Raw genomic sequence first — 16,105 nt, forward strand, 5'->3', positions numbered from 1 at the left:
ACACCATCCCTACCGTGAAGCATGGTGGTGGTAGGATCATGCTATGGGGATGCTTGTCATTGGCAGGGACTGGGAGACTGGTAAGGATAGAGAGAACAATGAATGGAGCCAAATACAGGCAAATCCTTGATGGAACCGACCTTAGACTGGGGGCGAAGATTTACGTTCCAGCAGAACATTAACCCCAAGCATACAGCCAAAGCAACGCTGGAATGGCTTTAGCAGAAGAATGTGAAAGTCCTTGAGTGGCCCAGCCAAACTTGAACCCAATTGAAAATCTGTGGAAGACTTGAAGATTGCTGTTCACCACCGCTCCCCATCTAACTTAACAGAGCTTGCAAAATATGCAAGGAAGAATGAGAGAAAATCCCCAAATCCAGATGTGCAAAGCTGATACAGACACCCAAGATAACGCAAAGTTGAAATGCAGCCAAAGGTGCTTCTACAAAGTATTGACTCAGGTGTACGAATACTTATGTAAATTAGATGTATGTATTTCATTTCAATACATTTGCTAACATTTCTATTTTAAAAAATCACTTTGTCATTATGGGGTTTTGTGTATAGATGGGTGAGAAAATATATTTTGAATATAGGTTGTAACACAACAAAATGTGTTATAAGTCTAAGGGTATGAGTACTTTCTGAAAACACTGTGTATATAAAAATAGAAACACAACGTGCACAATTTCAAAGATTTTTCTGAGTTACAGTTCATAGAAGGAAATCAGTCAATTTAAATAAATTCATTAGGCCCTAATTTATGGATTTCACAAGACTGGGCAGTTGCGCAGCCATGGGTGGGCCCCACTGGGGAGCAAGGCCCAGCCAATCAAAACAAGTTTTCCCCCACAAAATGGCTTTATTACAGACAGAAATGCCTGTGGTGACAGAAGAACGCTGTCTGCGCCCAATGCATAGTGACAACTATAAAGTTTGGTGGAGGAGGAATAATGATCTGGGGCTGTTTTTCATGGTCCAGGTTAGGCCCCTTAGTTGCAGTGAAGGGAAATCTTAATGCTACAGGAAACAATGACATTCTAAACGATTCTGTGTTCCCAACTTTGTGGCAACAGTTTGGGGAAGGCCCGTTCTTGTTTCAACATGACAATGCCCCTGTGCACAAAGTGAGGTCCATACAGAAATGGTTTGTCAAGATCGTGTGTGGAAGAACTTGATTGGCCTTCACAGAGCCCTAACCTCAACCCCATCGAACACCTTTGGGATGAATTGGAATTACAACTGCGAGCTAAGCCTGATCACCCAACATCAGTGAACCTCCTCACTAATGCTCTTGTGGCTGAATGGAAGCAAGTCCCCGCAGCAATGTTCCAACAGTAGTGGAAAGCCTTCCCAGAAGAGTGGAGGTTATTATAGCAGCAAAAGGGGGACCAACTCCATATTAATGCCCATGATTTTGGAATGAGATGTTCGACGAGCAGGTGTCCACATACTTTTGGTCATGTAGTATACCATATATATACAATATATACAGTACCAATCAAATGTTTGGACACACCTACTCATGCAAGGGTTTTTCTTTATTTTTACTATTTTCTACATTGTAGAATAATACTGAATACATCAAAACTATGAAATAACACATATGGAATCATGTAGTAACCAAAAATGTGTTAAACAAATCAAAATATATTTTATATTTGAGATTCTTCAAAGTAGCCACCTTTTGCCTTGATGGCAGCTTTGCTCACGCTTGGCATTCTCTCAACCAGCTTCATGAGGTAGTCACTTGGAATGCATTTCAATTAACAGATGTGCTTTGTTAAAAGTTAATTTGTGGAATTTCTTTCCTTCTTAATGCGTTTGAGACAATTAGTTGTGTTGTGACAAGGTAGGGGTGGTATACAGAAGATAGCTCTATTGGTAAAAGATTAACAATTTCGAATGTCTGTGCGGTTGGTCCTTTTGTGTGTTGTAATTTGAGAGAACATCCACAGAAAAGTATTATTAAACAAACCTTTCCAAACGCTGGTACTGCCATTGACATTTCTATTACCTGGCACATGCGCAAAATTATACATGTAAACACCTGTAAGACTTCAGTTAGTACGCATGCATTGTGTGCACGTTCCTCCGTCTTGTGCGCGTGCTTCAGGTGATGAGAAAGAAAACAGCGATAGCTAACACCGAGACACAGGTTTTTGAAGCCTGTTTAATAATACTTTCCTGAGGATATTTTGTCTTACATTTCTACCCACAAAAGGACAAAATCAGTAGACAACAGGTAGAGTAAATGCAAATGGGATTTCATTCAATATTTGTGACAGACAGGGGACATATAGGTTGTAGGTGACTATGTTGTCAAAGGGACAGCATAGGAACGTTGTGACTAAGTGCTACAGTGCTTTCACGGGCTTTGTTAGGTAGTTGCCGACAAGTTCACAACCAACCAAAAACAAGTAGTGGAATAGTGGTGAGGTTTTAATGGGTATAGGGTTAGTCAGTAGGCGGAAACACATGGCTAGATAAGATAAATAGATGGCCTCACACTCCAGTACAGTAGGTGGCAGTGTATGCACCTTTCAGTTGGTTGTGATCCTCCAATACACATTTCAAGAAGAAGAATTAAGCTGATCTGCTTAAAACGTGGACAGATTTTGGGTGGTGTTTGTTTGCGCACTGCCATTATACCATAGAAGAAGATTTTGGGCGGAGTAAACACTAATGCTTCGCTTTTTCCTCTGTTTGTCACTAGGTACCACTTCCACAAAGTCATAAACCCTGCCTATTTCTATCATTTATCTTCTTAAAGTGTGATATTAAACCAAACCACACTGTTAACTCTAACTAATTGTTGTTTTAATGTATTTTAAAGATATAGCTCATTTTGAGGCAGTGGTAACCTTCCTCTCAGCAAACCCCAAATTTCCCATCAGCCACCACAATATTCACAGGCGCTCCATAGAAGGTATTTCTCATTTTGTACTAAGGACAAACCACCCAGTTAAACGTTAGATTAAAAGGTAAGTGGACTCTGTACTTGGCCACTGGTATACCTAGAATGTTGGTATTGTTGAATAGCATTTAAACATATCTTTGTACTACTGCATCAGATCAAATGAAGTTGGAACAAAGAGATCTATGTTGTGTTGTCGCGCCAGACGCCATGATTGGTTGCCCACACTGTAGCTAATAATGGCTGGCTAGCAGAGTTAGCTAGCTACTGTAGTGAGCTAAAATAGATGGCAACTGGACGTTTTGGTAGATAACGTGAGTATCGCTAGTTAACTATGTGGTGTTCTGCATTGTATTTCCAGCTTGTTGATGTAGCTAGCTATGGTTTTTCGACGGGATATAAGCAAGAGGTCCGTTAACTAACTAGTCGCGCGGGCGCACGGCTATGAGGAATCAACGTATCCAGTTTCCTAGCTTTTCCTACTAACGTTAGTTAGCCAGGTACGCAAAACATGTTAGCTCGTAGTTAGCTGAAAACATACTTCGTTTGACTAACTAGCTAGTTAAGTTTTTTTTCTAGCTAACATTAACGTAACTCTCATCCATTTTCAGCTTCACAATGTCCGAGCTTTTTATGGAATGTGAGGAAGAGGAGCTGGAGCCATGGCAGAGACAGACACCAGAAGTTAATTTGTTGGGCGACGGTAAACATGATGATGACGACGACGAACCTATATTTGTTGGGGAGCTTAGTACTTCAAAGGGCACCATTAACACCAGACCAAGTATGTTTTCTTTTATTTTTTTATTTTTTTATTTAACCAGTCAGTTAAGAACAAATTCTTATTTTCAATGACGGCCTAGGAACAGTGGGTTAACTGCCTGTTCAGGGGCAGAACGACAGATTTGTACCTTGTCAGCTTAGGGATTTGAACTTGCAACCTTTCGATTACTAGTCCAACGCTCTAACCACTAGGCTACCCTGCCGCCTCTTGGTATGGCTCAGTTAATGTTAGGTCTCCGTCTGTTTTCTCTAGTTTGGATAGTTTGCTTACACAATGTCCTTCCATTGGATGATTTTCCCTTAGTTGCTCTACAAAGTTGGTAAATTTGATTATCAATATAGATTGTATTGCTTTGAAAATGAACCACTCTTGTTTATTTATCTGACCTGTCTTTGAAGCGAACAACCAAAGAAATGTGAAGACCACCCCAGTTCAAAGTGGTGGAGTTGGAAGACCAAGAGCCCCTAGGATGACAATGACAAACAGCTCCCCCCAAGCTCATCTCACTCAGGGTCCAGTTCCCCAGAACATCATAATTCCAGGGAAAGGGTTGAACAATGCACCTCGACCCTTAACAGCAGTACCACCACAACCCATCATTATCAACAACCAGGTATTTTGTGTTTAGCTATATCCCTTATTTCACTTTGCTATACATTGCAAAAAATAACGCACATTACATTTGAGTCATTGAGCAGAGACTCTTATCCAGATCAACTTACAATTACTGCATTAATCTTGAGATAGCTAGGTGAGACAACCACAGATCAGTTGTAGTAAGTACATGCTCCTTCAATAAAGTAGTTATCAGCAAAGTTGGTGCTAGTAGGAAAATGCTGATTTTTCCATGATTGTGGTGCTTGGACAGAAGAGCTTTGACTGGGCACCTGTTTAGTTCTAGAGATGTAACTTGGCTTTAATGGTGTTGGTGCAATGTTTTAATGAAAACGGTTTGCCTTTTTTCTTAGGGTTACATTATGACCACACCACAGTTACCGGCCAACTCGGCTTTCCTTGCTTCCCTTGGGAAACAGTATCCCCCTGGGACATCTTTCACTGTGGTTCCAGGTAAAAATATAAATATTACATCTTAACTTGATTGCAGGCAGGCAAGCAACAAACCAAAACATAACACACATTTTTGTATTTCAGAGCAGACTAATAATTGGAAATGAATTTCGTGAATCTATGCCCTACAAGTAAACTTATATATTCCCTATACAGGCACAGTGCACACATACTACTTTTTTGCTGTGTTTCATATTTGTAATGTGTTTTTTTCAGCAGGCCAGCAGCACATTCTGCAGCAGGTGACTCCAGGGAAGCCTTTACCTGGGGTTATCCACAGGCCTCAAGTGCACATGATCCACAACAACGTAGTGACCTTGTCCAATGTGCAGGGCCCCGCTGCATTGTCTTCCCAGCCCAACCGCTCAAATTCTACCAACCTCCAGATTGTGTCCCCGGTTATTCAAGCCAAAGGCAACAGCTGGGGTAAGCCAAAATATCTAACTTGTTTGACCCAGAGATATTCCTGGCCAGGTCACTTGGTCAGGAAAACTCCTGACCCTCTGTGTGACCTCATGATCTGAAGATTGCATGTGACTTGTGATAATAAGTATGAATCTTTTTTTCTCCCCTTAAACAGACTATGGCAAACGAGGTTTACCTCAAGACCAAAACAGCACAGCTAAAAAAGCAAAGCAGGACATGGGTAGGGGTTTCCTTACATCAGTTGTTCTGTTATTAACTAGATTCATTAGCACTTACTTTTTTTATTTTTACAACTGAAATTTAGATTTTTGTTTTTGCAGGGTCTTCCCACGCCCAGGAGATATTAGAAAATGGGGCACGTTTTTGTAAAAAATGTCCAAAGTGTAAATTTGATTTCTACCAACAAGTTGTCATGAAAGATCACATGGTGGTGAGTTCATTCTAAAACGCATGCCTTTAGCTGTGACAATTGTTTTACATAAATATTGTATAATGTTACTATTCAGTGCTTGACATTAACTTTTTTAGCTGCTTGTACTTCGGACAAGGAGGACAGATTTTTTTTTTAACACCATTTTGACATTATTGTATGATGCAAGGAACTACTTTTCTATATATATATATATATATATATATAAATACCATACATTTTGCTGGGCTACATTCTGCCTATTCGTGTCTTTGCATATTCATTCGTGTCTCAAAATACACCACTGCCCCTTTTAAGGCTAACCTTGAGGATAGTTGGCCACCCTTGGTAGCCTATAAAATATTGCAACGTTACAATTACAACCAAATACTTTTTATGGCTTTTATATATTAAAGGGCGTCCCTGGGACGATAAAACATGTATACGGTTCAAAACAGACCCTGGGATGACGTCCAAAAAAATCATACAACTGTGCACACATGGCTGCACACAAATGTTCCAACATGCGATTAGTGAGAACACCTTTTTCAATGTGCGAGCGGTTTCATTTGACAGAGATGAAAATATCTGTTAGAAATGAAGAAGTGAGATCTAAAGCTGTATAAACTGGCATGGTTTACTCACGACTAGTATTATGCCTTTGGCTGTTGGAAAATAATATTGATTTGAAAGCTAATAGAACATGAAAAATTCTGGTTTCAACATTTCTGTGGTCATATTTTGCCTAGGCTAGACTACATCCAGGTTTTAAACAATTAAGTTTATTATGAAATAAGTTTATTGTGAAATAGTTTCAAAATGTTGGCCGCCTCCGCTCAGATTCAAGGTGGGTGATGTGCGGTGAGCAACATGCACTGTCTTTCACTTTCCGGTCTTGACCATTTGATCTGAACGAAGTGCCTTGAGTATGTCGACAGAATCAAGCCTTCAGACATTAATGTTAATTATCCTGTATTTAATGTAATTAAAATTCTCATTAAAGTTTTCCTACATTTTCTGCCTCCTCCCTCATGTCAGTATCCGTCTGGACATGAGGCTGTAGCCAATATGCACATCAATTACACTTTGACGTGCAGACTTTTTATTTATGTACATGAAAAATAGATTTGAAAATTATTTCAGTGTTTGCTTCTCACATCCAATTCTGAACGCAGTAATTATTAGATTTTTGTGATAGATTTGTTGTCCAAATGGACAAGTGAAAAAAATGATTCTTGTCCCGAACAAGAGGGCATGTGTTAATGTCGAGCCTTGCTATTAGTGCATGAACCAGAGCCTTATATAAGGCATTTTAAGAACTACAATATCAACTCTGCAGATTGCAATTTGTCGGCCTATTTTAATTTTAATTATTTTAATTCCAGAAATGTTGTCCTCACCTGTTGGAGTGTGTCTTCCCCTCAACCCCAAAGTCTACTTACCTTTTTGCAAGCAAGCGCATCATGCTTGTCACAGACTTCTACTATGGTAGATTCGAGGGAGACAAACCAAAATTGCAGCAGCAGAAGACCCCATTTACCTATAAGTGCCAGAGCTGTTTGAAAGTACTCAAGAACAACGTCAGGTAACTACAGCAGACTTTGCTTGCTATGCAACTCTGCTTTTGTTTTCAATAAGCCACTGTATTCCTGAATAATACGATTATTTGTGTCGAAAAAAGGGTGTCGTGTCTACTGCACAAAATGTGTTTTGTATAAACAAGGTCATTTTCTAAAGAACTTTTATATCCTATTTGTCCAGTGGTATAATGAAAACAATACATTTGGCATGTCACGTGTTTACATAATGCACACACATTACACAATTACTGTCACCAATAAGCAGATTGGTGGACATATCTTCTATATTTATATGAACGGCTAAATGTTATTGGTAATGGATGGATACATCAACCAGCCTTTCGTCAATACGTCACCCCAAGTGTCTACTGTGCTGTTTTGGTGCATGGAAATGGTGTTCATGAACAAGTGTTAAAATGAGCCCTCTGCCCATGGAGAGTGATTAACTTCAATGTGAAGAGAGGAGATTCAATGTGTTTCAGCCCTCATCACAGTTTTCTCCCCCAGGTGGATGACATATCAACTCATATTCCCACTTGGGGCCAGAGATGAATAATGGCTGCTAGTTTGGATAGTGTAAGAACTGCTCCTTTGATTAAATAACTTTGCTTCAGAATGTTGCAAGAAAAGCCTCTGTAAGCTCCTTTTAATGGGCAGACGCATTTGTACTGTACTCAGTCTGGCAGCAGAGGTCATAGTTGGTCTGCATAAAAATCCCTATTAGGGGAGCCGAGGTAACAGACTGTGCTGGCTGAAAAATGGGCCTTGCCTGCCTTGTCAGTGCAGCGGTTACATGTAGAGGTCATGCGGCTCGGTGCAGCCGTGGAACACCTCATTAAGCCAAACAAAAAAGCTGTGCCTAATTGGCGGTATTATAATGGCAATTATGCATGCTTAGGAATTGAGGTGCAAGGAGTGGTTGCTAATTTCTTCTTTTTTTTAACCATGGGGATCCGAAGCGCAGGTTTGGTGTTGCACACAGGTCACGATCTGTTGAAGTGTTGTTGAATACGGCTTCACTGTAATTTAGCTCAGTACATTAAGTTTTTATTTTGAAGTAGGGTAGTTAGTTATTTATGTATGTATGTATGCATATATTAAATTATTTAAAAGTTTGACAAAAGCTAATGAGCTTTTTTAGAATATATTCACAACATTTTTATGAAATTTGCTCTGGGTGACTGGATAGTAGCTTGTTTAAAAATAACACTAGTTTACAATGCAAAAAACGTAAAGATAAATGGCAAAGCTCACACCCATCTTTGTTTCTTTGGCATATCTTGCACTTTGCGGGACTCTTGTAGGTTCATGAACCACATGAAGCATCATCTGGAGCTAGAGAAGCAGAACAGTGAGAGCTGGGAAAGCCACACTACCTGCCAACACTGCTACCGGCAGTACTCAACCCCATTCCAGCTGCAGTGCCACGTTGAGAGTGCCCACAGCATGGTCGAATCTTCAAGTAGGCATACCAGTCAATAGCAACCAACATGAAACTTCAGTGAAACCATACATTTCACCTTAACGTATTGAACACCGTCTCAAGCAATCATACATTGTACATAACTTTATATAACTATAATCAACCTGTCCTTAACAAGTTGGGCCCATTTTTAGTAAGTTGTTCTTGTTTTGTAGCCAATTGCAAGATATGTGAATTAGCCTTTGAGTCTGAGCAAGTGCTCCTGGAACACATGAAGGACAATCACAAGCCTGGAGAGATGCCCTATGTCTGCCAGGTACATTTTGTTTATCAATCATGTTTTTATAGTAGTTTGTTCACAAAGAAAAGTTATTCACTGTTGATCGTAGAGATGCCCTGGCACTACAATCAGGAATTGAAACATTTAATTCAAATTATTGAAGGGATTTGACTTGCAGTCTTCCTGAACCTTTTATTATTCAAGCTAATAGTTTAATTGTCTCCTTCCAGGTGTGCAACTACCGGTCTTCATTCTTTACCGATGTGGACACACACTTCCGTACGGTGCATGAAAACACAAAGGATCTCCTTTGTCCTTTCTGCCTTAAAGTTCTTAAAAGTGGTCATGTCTACATGCAGCACTATATGAAGCATCAGGTAAGAGGCTTAGTTATATTGGGTACTTTTCTATTGTTAAATATGTGCAACAATCCATGATCGATAAATATGTTGATTGGGTCATTTTTGATTGATGGGGCTCATGTTCTGACTGACCTGTCACACATTGTAATTTCATGTCAGTTTCTTGATGGTTCAGCCTCTTAATAAAGCAGTGAATGCAGCAAATAGTTTTTCTCTGAGTTAGAGTTTTATAGCTGGCTTGTTTAAAAAAAAAAAAGAACACTCTTGTGAGTTACCCTATTGGCTTTCATTCTGAGGTTGGATTGATTTGGTTGTCTGCTGAACACCTTGCTGTAATACATAACTGTCTTACAGCAATGTCTGCTTCCTTTCTCCTGCCTAATGGGCTCTCTGGCAAAAAAAACAAACCAAATCAACTCCACAAATCACTGTATGTAGCCATAGAACAAAGAAATAGCTGAACCTATTATCTACCTATATGCAGTCTTGTTATCTTGACTCGTGCTTTTCTATTGTACTTGTTTTGTAAATTCACCAGAAAAAAGGAATTAATCGTTGCGGGAAATGCAGGCTGAATTTCCTCACCTACAAGGAAAGAGTGGATCACAAGACTCAGCACCATAAGACTTTCCAAAAACCCAAAGCTCTGGAGGGCCTTCCTCCTGGAACCAAGGTTAAACTCTTCTTATTTAGTCTAGGAAAACATGTCAATACCTCTGTACCAAGTATCTACAATATAGATAGTCAATGGCAACCGCAATAAACCCTCATTTGAAAGCAAGTTCTATTACAAATGTTTAAATTACGGCATGAATTCAGATAATCTTAATTTGATCTGTTCTTTTAATACATTTTTCAGGTGACTATCCGGGCCTCTCTGACAGGGCCATCTCCCAGTTCCGCCCGTGCTGCTGACAAATCCAGTGTCAGTGTCATACCAGAGGTCCCAGGCATGAAGGCAGCCAATGTAAAAGCTCAGAGCAGTACATCTACCACACAGGGCAGCAGTGGGGGGAAAGGCAAGGGCACAGTGAGCAAAAAGCTCCTCAAGCAGCAGAAGAACAACCATGTGTTGCAGAGTCTCAGGTCGGTACATCACTCAGTCAGTTTTTTATTTTTTCTCATGGTGCAAACTACATAGTTTCTATAACAGAAACTATGGTCAGGGACAATTTCTTTTCATGGTTGGTTATGAACAGGGCTCTAAATTCAAATGTTTCATTGGTAGCACTGGTGCTCTCAACATCAAGTTAGGAGTTAATGAGGTTACATGACTGAACAACAGGTAAACAAATGCCTGCGAGTGGTTTTGGAACAGCTTGTGAAATGGTTCATGAATGTATAACCAATTCACAATAGAACACTGTGCAGGTAATATGGGTCGTATTTTTTTACCAGTTTGTGCTAGAAACAATATGTTTTCGCTGTAGTGATGGTGTAACCATGACAGTAATGAATATGTGCTTGCTTTTTTGTCTAGTTCACTCAAACAACGGTACGGCGAAGCCTAATCATTACAACAATTATTATCTGGGAGATTGTATTCATAGTCGCACAGTGCTCCCAAAATAAAATGTCAGGTCGCACAGCAAAATATTTAGGAGCATATGTGACCAAAATGGTCGCACTTCAGAGCCCTGGTTATCAATATATTACACCAATCAAGTAACTTGTATGTTTAATAATGCATCTCAGAATGTTTTACTGAAGGTAATAGTACTTCAGATATAAATTAAATAATTACGCCCTAATTAATTCTCTACTTTTTTAGTATTGGAGACAGACGACATACCTGCATTGAGTGCTACTCGGAGATTCATGACTTCTATAGTCACTATCCCATGGTTGCAATTTGTGGTGCATGCAAGTATCGGACGAGTTGCAAAACATCCTTTGGAAACCATATGATAAGGTAAAGCATCAGATTCGTAACGCATATATACACTGAGTACAAAACTTTAGGAACACCCCTACAAGGTGTCAAACGTTCCACAGGGATGCTGGCCCATGTTGACTCCAATGCTTCCCACAGTTGTCAAGTTGGCTGAATGTTCTTTGGGTGGTGGACCATTCTTGATACACATGGGAAACTGCGTGGAAAAACCCAGCGGTGTGCAGTTCTTGACAAATTGGTTCGCCCGGCACCTACTACCATACACTGTTCAAAGGCACTTAAATATTTTCTTGCCCAGTCACCCTCTGAATGGGGCACACACACAATCTGTCTCAATTGCCTCAAAGCTTAAAAATCCTTCTTAAACCGGTCTCCTCCACTTCATCTACACTGATTTGAAGTGGATTTAACAAGTGACATCAATAAGGGATCATAGCATTTACCTGGTCAGTCTGTCATGGAAAGAGTAGGTGTTCTTAATGTTTTGTGAACAGTGTGTATGTCCATTTTTATAGTGACTTACAGGAGCAAGTAGGGTTAAGTGCCTTGCTCGAGCACATCGACAGATTTTTCACCTAGTCGGCTCAGGGAGGATGTTTTATTGTTCATATTAAATATATATTATAAAAATAAAGTCTTGAGTCACCCTGAGGAAGGAACAGTGATGCTGAAACGTTGGTAAATAACCATTAAATTGCTGGGATTTTAAACATAGAGTGTGCGACTTTATTTTTATAGTTTATTCGCCATTAGTCAGCACCTCCACACAAACTATTTTTTTCTGGGTGTGTGCCAGCTCATGTTTTTTAATCCATATTAAATATATACAAATATATTTTTGTCAGGTTCCATAGTGCCATCTCAAAAGAGAGATTCCGGAAAATGAGGAAAATCCCAGTTGTCCTAAGGTACGTGTCCCTAACTAAACAAATCTGGTCTCAAATCAATTCTTTAATGTTGCCATTGTTCTGCACTTTAGTTTTGGTAATGACTTATTTATGTAGTGTTGCATTGGTGTTGCACCATGCTAGTTTATTCTATTCCATTAGGTTCATTATGAATCACATTTTACCTGCTGTCTTGCAGGAATTTAACCCTTGTCTGTCTGAACTGTGACTTCCTGGCTGATGCGCATGGAACTGACCTCATGAGCAAGCATTTGATTGACAGACCACACCACATCTGTAAGGTCATACTAGAGAAAGGTATAAGGTTTATCACATTCTTCACAACCAGATGCTTAGGCGTCGCATTTTGTAAAATTTAAAATTTAATTTAATTTTTTACACCTTTTTCTCCCCAATTTCGTGGTATCCAATTGTTGTAGTAGCTACTATCTTGTCTCATCGCTACAACTCCCGTACGGGCTCGGGAGAGACGAAGGTTGAAAGTCATGCATCCTCCGATACACAACCCAACCAAGCCGCACTGCTTCTTAACACAGCGCGCATCCAACCCGGAAGCCAGCCGCACCAATGCGCCGGAGGAAACACCGTGCACCTGGCCACCTTGGTTAGCGCACACTGCGCCCAGCCCGCCACAGGAGTCGCTGGTGCGCGATGAGACAAGGACACCCCTACCGACCAAGCCCTCCCTAACCCGGGCGACGCTAGCCCAATTGTGCGTTGCCCCACGGACCTCCCGGTCGCGGCCGGTTACGACAGAGCCTGGGCGCGAACCTGCAGTACAGCGCTGCAGTACAGCGCCCTTAACCACTGCGCCACCCGGGAGGCCAGGCTTCGCATTTTGTTTATATAATAATAATAATAATAACCTGTCTGTATGTCATGTTTTTCTTGTCTTGCAGGAGAAGGTGGTGCTGTAGATGACGGCATTAGAGGGTGAGTAGCTACTCTCCCAATGCAGCAGATAACGAGAACATTCTAAAATAAAGGTAACGCCCCTCATAGTGTTGTAATGAGATTCTCAGAATTGGATCAAGTACTTGTGAGACTTCTAACTCCCTGACCTATGAGTTTGGATGCATCCATTATTTTGAGAAATCTTTACCATATACTTTTTACATTAAGCTAATTGGGATGCATATTAAGTGGATTTTTTTATTTTAAGAACTTTGCAAATGCAAGTGGACGCTTTGGCCTTAATTAATACCAGAGAACATTGCTTAATTAATGTGTGCCTAAAGTTAGGTCATTTTGTCATTGGGAAGCTGCTGAAATGAAAGGTCATTGTTGAATCTCTTTTGCAAGAATATCCTCGTCTTAATTTGTTGTATTCCCTTGAGAAGCCAAACGCACTAAAAATACACGAGATCAAGTTCAAATGTAATCATTTCATAAATATGTTGTTCCTCCTGAGATTTGAATATGTACAATTCAATGCTAATTGAATTGTTTGAAGAATAATTTGAAGAATAATTTGTCTGGACAAGGACATTGGTACTTTTGCTTCATGATTAATATAACTATTTTTTAAAATAACTATTTGGATACTAATTCTGTGCTGATAAGCCCGTCTTAATTATGCTCTGAAAATGTATTTGAAGTTTTCATTACCATATTCTAACTATCTCCAAAGTAGTTTTATTAAAAGGGCTCTACGTTTAATGGATTTGTCGTGATTCTCTTTTGTTCTGTTTCAGAAATAAGCAAGGGATCTCTGCTCTGATGTTCCCTGATATCCAGGTACTATAGCTGGATTGTACCTGAGAAACACATGTTTGATTTTGAACTGTTTCCTCAAAACTGTTACCTCAACTCTTTTTATTTTTACATAGAATGCTGAAACTGCCACAGTGAGTGGCGCTTTTGACCAATTCCACAGGTAATTAAATGGTGGTCCACACAAAATAGAACCTAGAAATATTTTTTCCGATGGAGTTGATTAGATTGATTTGGTACGTTCCCCCCCCCCCCTTCTCTTTCACAGCGTTCCCAGATTGGTGGAGACCTCCAATGTCTTGTGTATCACCCCAGCTGCTGAAAGAAGGGATGGGCCAGAGGTAATGCATGTTCAGACCCAAGAGTCAGGAAGAGGTGCTGTAATTCTACTAGACAACGATGATGCAGCAGTTAACCAGCTAGGAGAGGCAGAAGTGCAAGGGCTTCCACATATCTCTACAGTGGATCAGAGCCAGGGAGTCACACAGGCTACAGCGCTAGAAACACCCATGGAAAGTTCAGTTGAGGAAGACCAGTCTTTGCAGTCAGGGCCCATGGATAGAGAAACAACCATAGGAAACTCAGTTGAAGGGGAGTGGAGAGAAGAGCAGTCTTTGCAGTCAGGCCTCATGGAAAGTGAAACACCCATGGAAAGCTCAGTTGAGGTGGAGCAGAGGGAGGAGCGGGCTTTGCAGTCAGCGACCAGGTCCCCCACTAGTTCTGTGGCCTGTGAGTTAGGTGGGGAGACTGTGCGTTTGCATGAGTCATTAAGCAAACCGGAATCTGTCAGCTTTGACGACAGTAAGGTCGGCGCTTCCCTGGAGACCATCCCATTTAAGGTTGTAGACCAAGAGGTGAAAGATATCGTGGAAGCAAAGGACATCTCATCCTCTCAAAGTCCAGCTGACGTCCTGCATCAGAGGGCAGACGACAAAGACATTCCCTCCAGTCCTAAAACACTGAAGGGATCGGCGTCCTCGGAGTAGTGAGAAGTAAACCGGATGTATTTTTAAGAAAACTGCATATCATTGAAATGTATTTCTCTTCCCATTTTCTTAAACTTGACTGTCCTTGACCAGATGGAGATGAGCTGAGACGTGTTATGTGTTTATTAGATTTGGCATTTGGAAAAACATGTATCATTTTTTTCTAACATCAGTGCAAGATTTGACTTCTGTCTGTCAAACTTACAATTTGGTTGTAAGCTTTCAATGAAAGTGAAAATGGTACACTGAATAATTTGACTTTCTGTAGTGTCGAAAAATACAAATTCTGAATGTTTATGCTTTCTTTTATCTGAACCTGTACTCAAGTGTGAAAAAGCCTTGAAATATCTTAACTATCCTTCCACTGGTAGATATAGGCCTTTTGTTTATTTTGGATACCTCCTCTACTTCCATTGACATTTCATAGGTGCTTTTGTGTATTTTTAATATACTATAATCCATCACTTTCCCTTTGATCATCTGTATGTCTTTAGTTTGAGAGCAGTCCAATGGACTTGAATCATTGAGGGAGTTTGAGTCAAAGGAACTGCGGCGCACCGGTCTATGGCCCGTCACATGAAAAGGCAAAAGCAGTGGGGGGAACTGAATCTTCTTTACACTCTCTTGGGTAATGCATTCTAATCATTTTAAATCGAACAGTAGTCTGCGTCGCTCGGTCATGTCAACAGGGCAGCATGGTGCATCGTCCAGAAACACTTTGCCATAACTTGTTTGAAAATTCAAGCATTTTTTTTTATTGTAAAGGTAGATGGTGTTTTGATCAAAAGCAATCACTTTTTCACTTGAAACCAGTATCTTATTCAATACTCCATGTGCTTAACCTACGTCAGAGATGATTTTGCCATCAGCCAGAGCGGGGCACCTGGCTCAAAAAAGAATGCAATCACTTTTCATCCAGTGCAAACTCCTCCCACTGGGGACAACTGGGCCAGGTAATCTAATCCCCTCAGTGTTTCCATTGCAGTCGTGCTAACGTGTAAATAAACTTTGGTAATACAGTATGAAATCTGCTATTGAGACTTGATTAAGAACGGACTGTCCATGTTCATTATGGTTGAGAGAGGTGATCAACTGTAGTCTGTAGGATCATCACTGCCCAGCTTACATGAAAAGTAATAAAATGCATTGATTCCCCAGTTACCTCACAATAGTTGTTATAAATTACAAGCATCTTGATAGGTTTAACACTGACAGGAGTGTTGACTTAGCACTGAAATGTCTTCACCTCTGCTATGAATGTGATCATTGTGCCATTTTGTGTTTAGTTTGGTGAATTTTCAGCTGATGGGGATGTTGAGGATGCAAAAAGCTTGAGGGAGAAGTGTGACATGAGT

The 16,105-nt window shown here is 40.3% G+C and overlaps 1 protein-coding gene across 5 annotated transcripts; it reads left to right on the forward strand.

The window, feature by feature from the left end:
- Nucleotides 1–2,623: 2,623 nt before the first annotated feature.
- LOC109895377 (zinc finger protein 280C) lies at nt 2,624–15,911 on the forward strand. 5 transcript variants are annotated; one of them, XM_031830953.1, is made up of 22 exons: nt 2,624–2,716; nt 2,837–2,984; nt 3,279–3,417; nt 3,529–3,701; nt 4,100–4,314; nt 4,670–4,769; nt 4,986–5,195; nt 5,350–5,415; nt 5,516–5,625; nt 6,990–7,189; nt 8,489–8,646; nt 8,823–8,923; nt 9,118–9,264; nt 9,788–9,922; nt 10,109–10,335; nt 11,021–11,161; nt 11,989–12,051; nt 12,230–12,348; nt 12,951–12,984; nt 13,746–13,788; nt 13,881–13,927; nt 14,033–15,770. In XM_031830953.1, the coding sequence occupies exons 4-22, from the start codon at nt 3,536–3,538 to the stop codon at nt 14,748–14,750; spliced, it is 3,000 nt and encodes a 999-aa protein (XP_031686813.1). In that variant the 5' UTR covers nt 2,624–2,716; nt 2,837–2,984; nt 3,279–3,417; nt 3,529–3,535; the 3' UTR covers nt 14,751–15,770. The 5 variants fall into 5 exon arrangements, with proteins under 5 accessions (XP_031686813.1, XP_020344609.1, XP_020344613.1 ...); XM_020489020.2 differs by lacking the exon at nt 3,279–3,417 and having other exon boundaries at nt 14,033–15,911; XM_020489024.2 differs by lacking the exon at nt 3,279–3,417 and having other exon boundaries at nt 4,989–5,195.
- Nucleotides 15,912–16,105: the final 194 nt, after the last annotated feature.

The sequence above is a fragment of the Oncorhynchus kisutch genome, linkage group LG8 (genome assembly GCF_002021735.2).
Source record: "Oncorhynchus kisutch isolate 150728-3 linkage group LG8, Okis_V2, whole genome shotgun sequence".
Lineage (NCBI taxonomy): Eukaryota > Metazoa > Chordata > Actinopteri > Salmoniformes > Salmonidae > Oncorhynchus > Oncorhynchus kisutch.

Bases quoted from the DNA above. Each gene is read 5' to 3' on its own strand.
- LOC109895377 (XM_020489020.2), top strand. From the start codon at position 3,536: ATGTCCGAGCTTTTTATGGAATGTGAGGAAGAGGAGCTGGAGCCATGG. The intron at 5,416-5,515 runs GTAGGGGTTTCC...TTGTTTTTGCAG, and splicing joins AAAAGCAAAGCAGGACATGG to GGTCTTCCCACGCCCAGGAG. The intron at 9,923-10,108 runs GTTAAACTCTTC...TACATTTTTCAG, and splicing joins GCCTTCCTCCTGGAACCAAG to GTGACTATCCGGGCCTCTCT.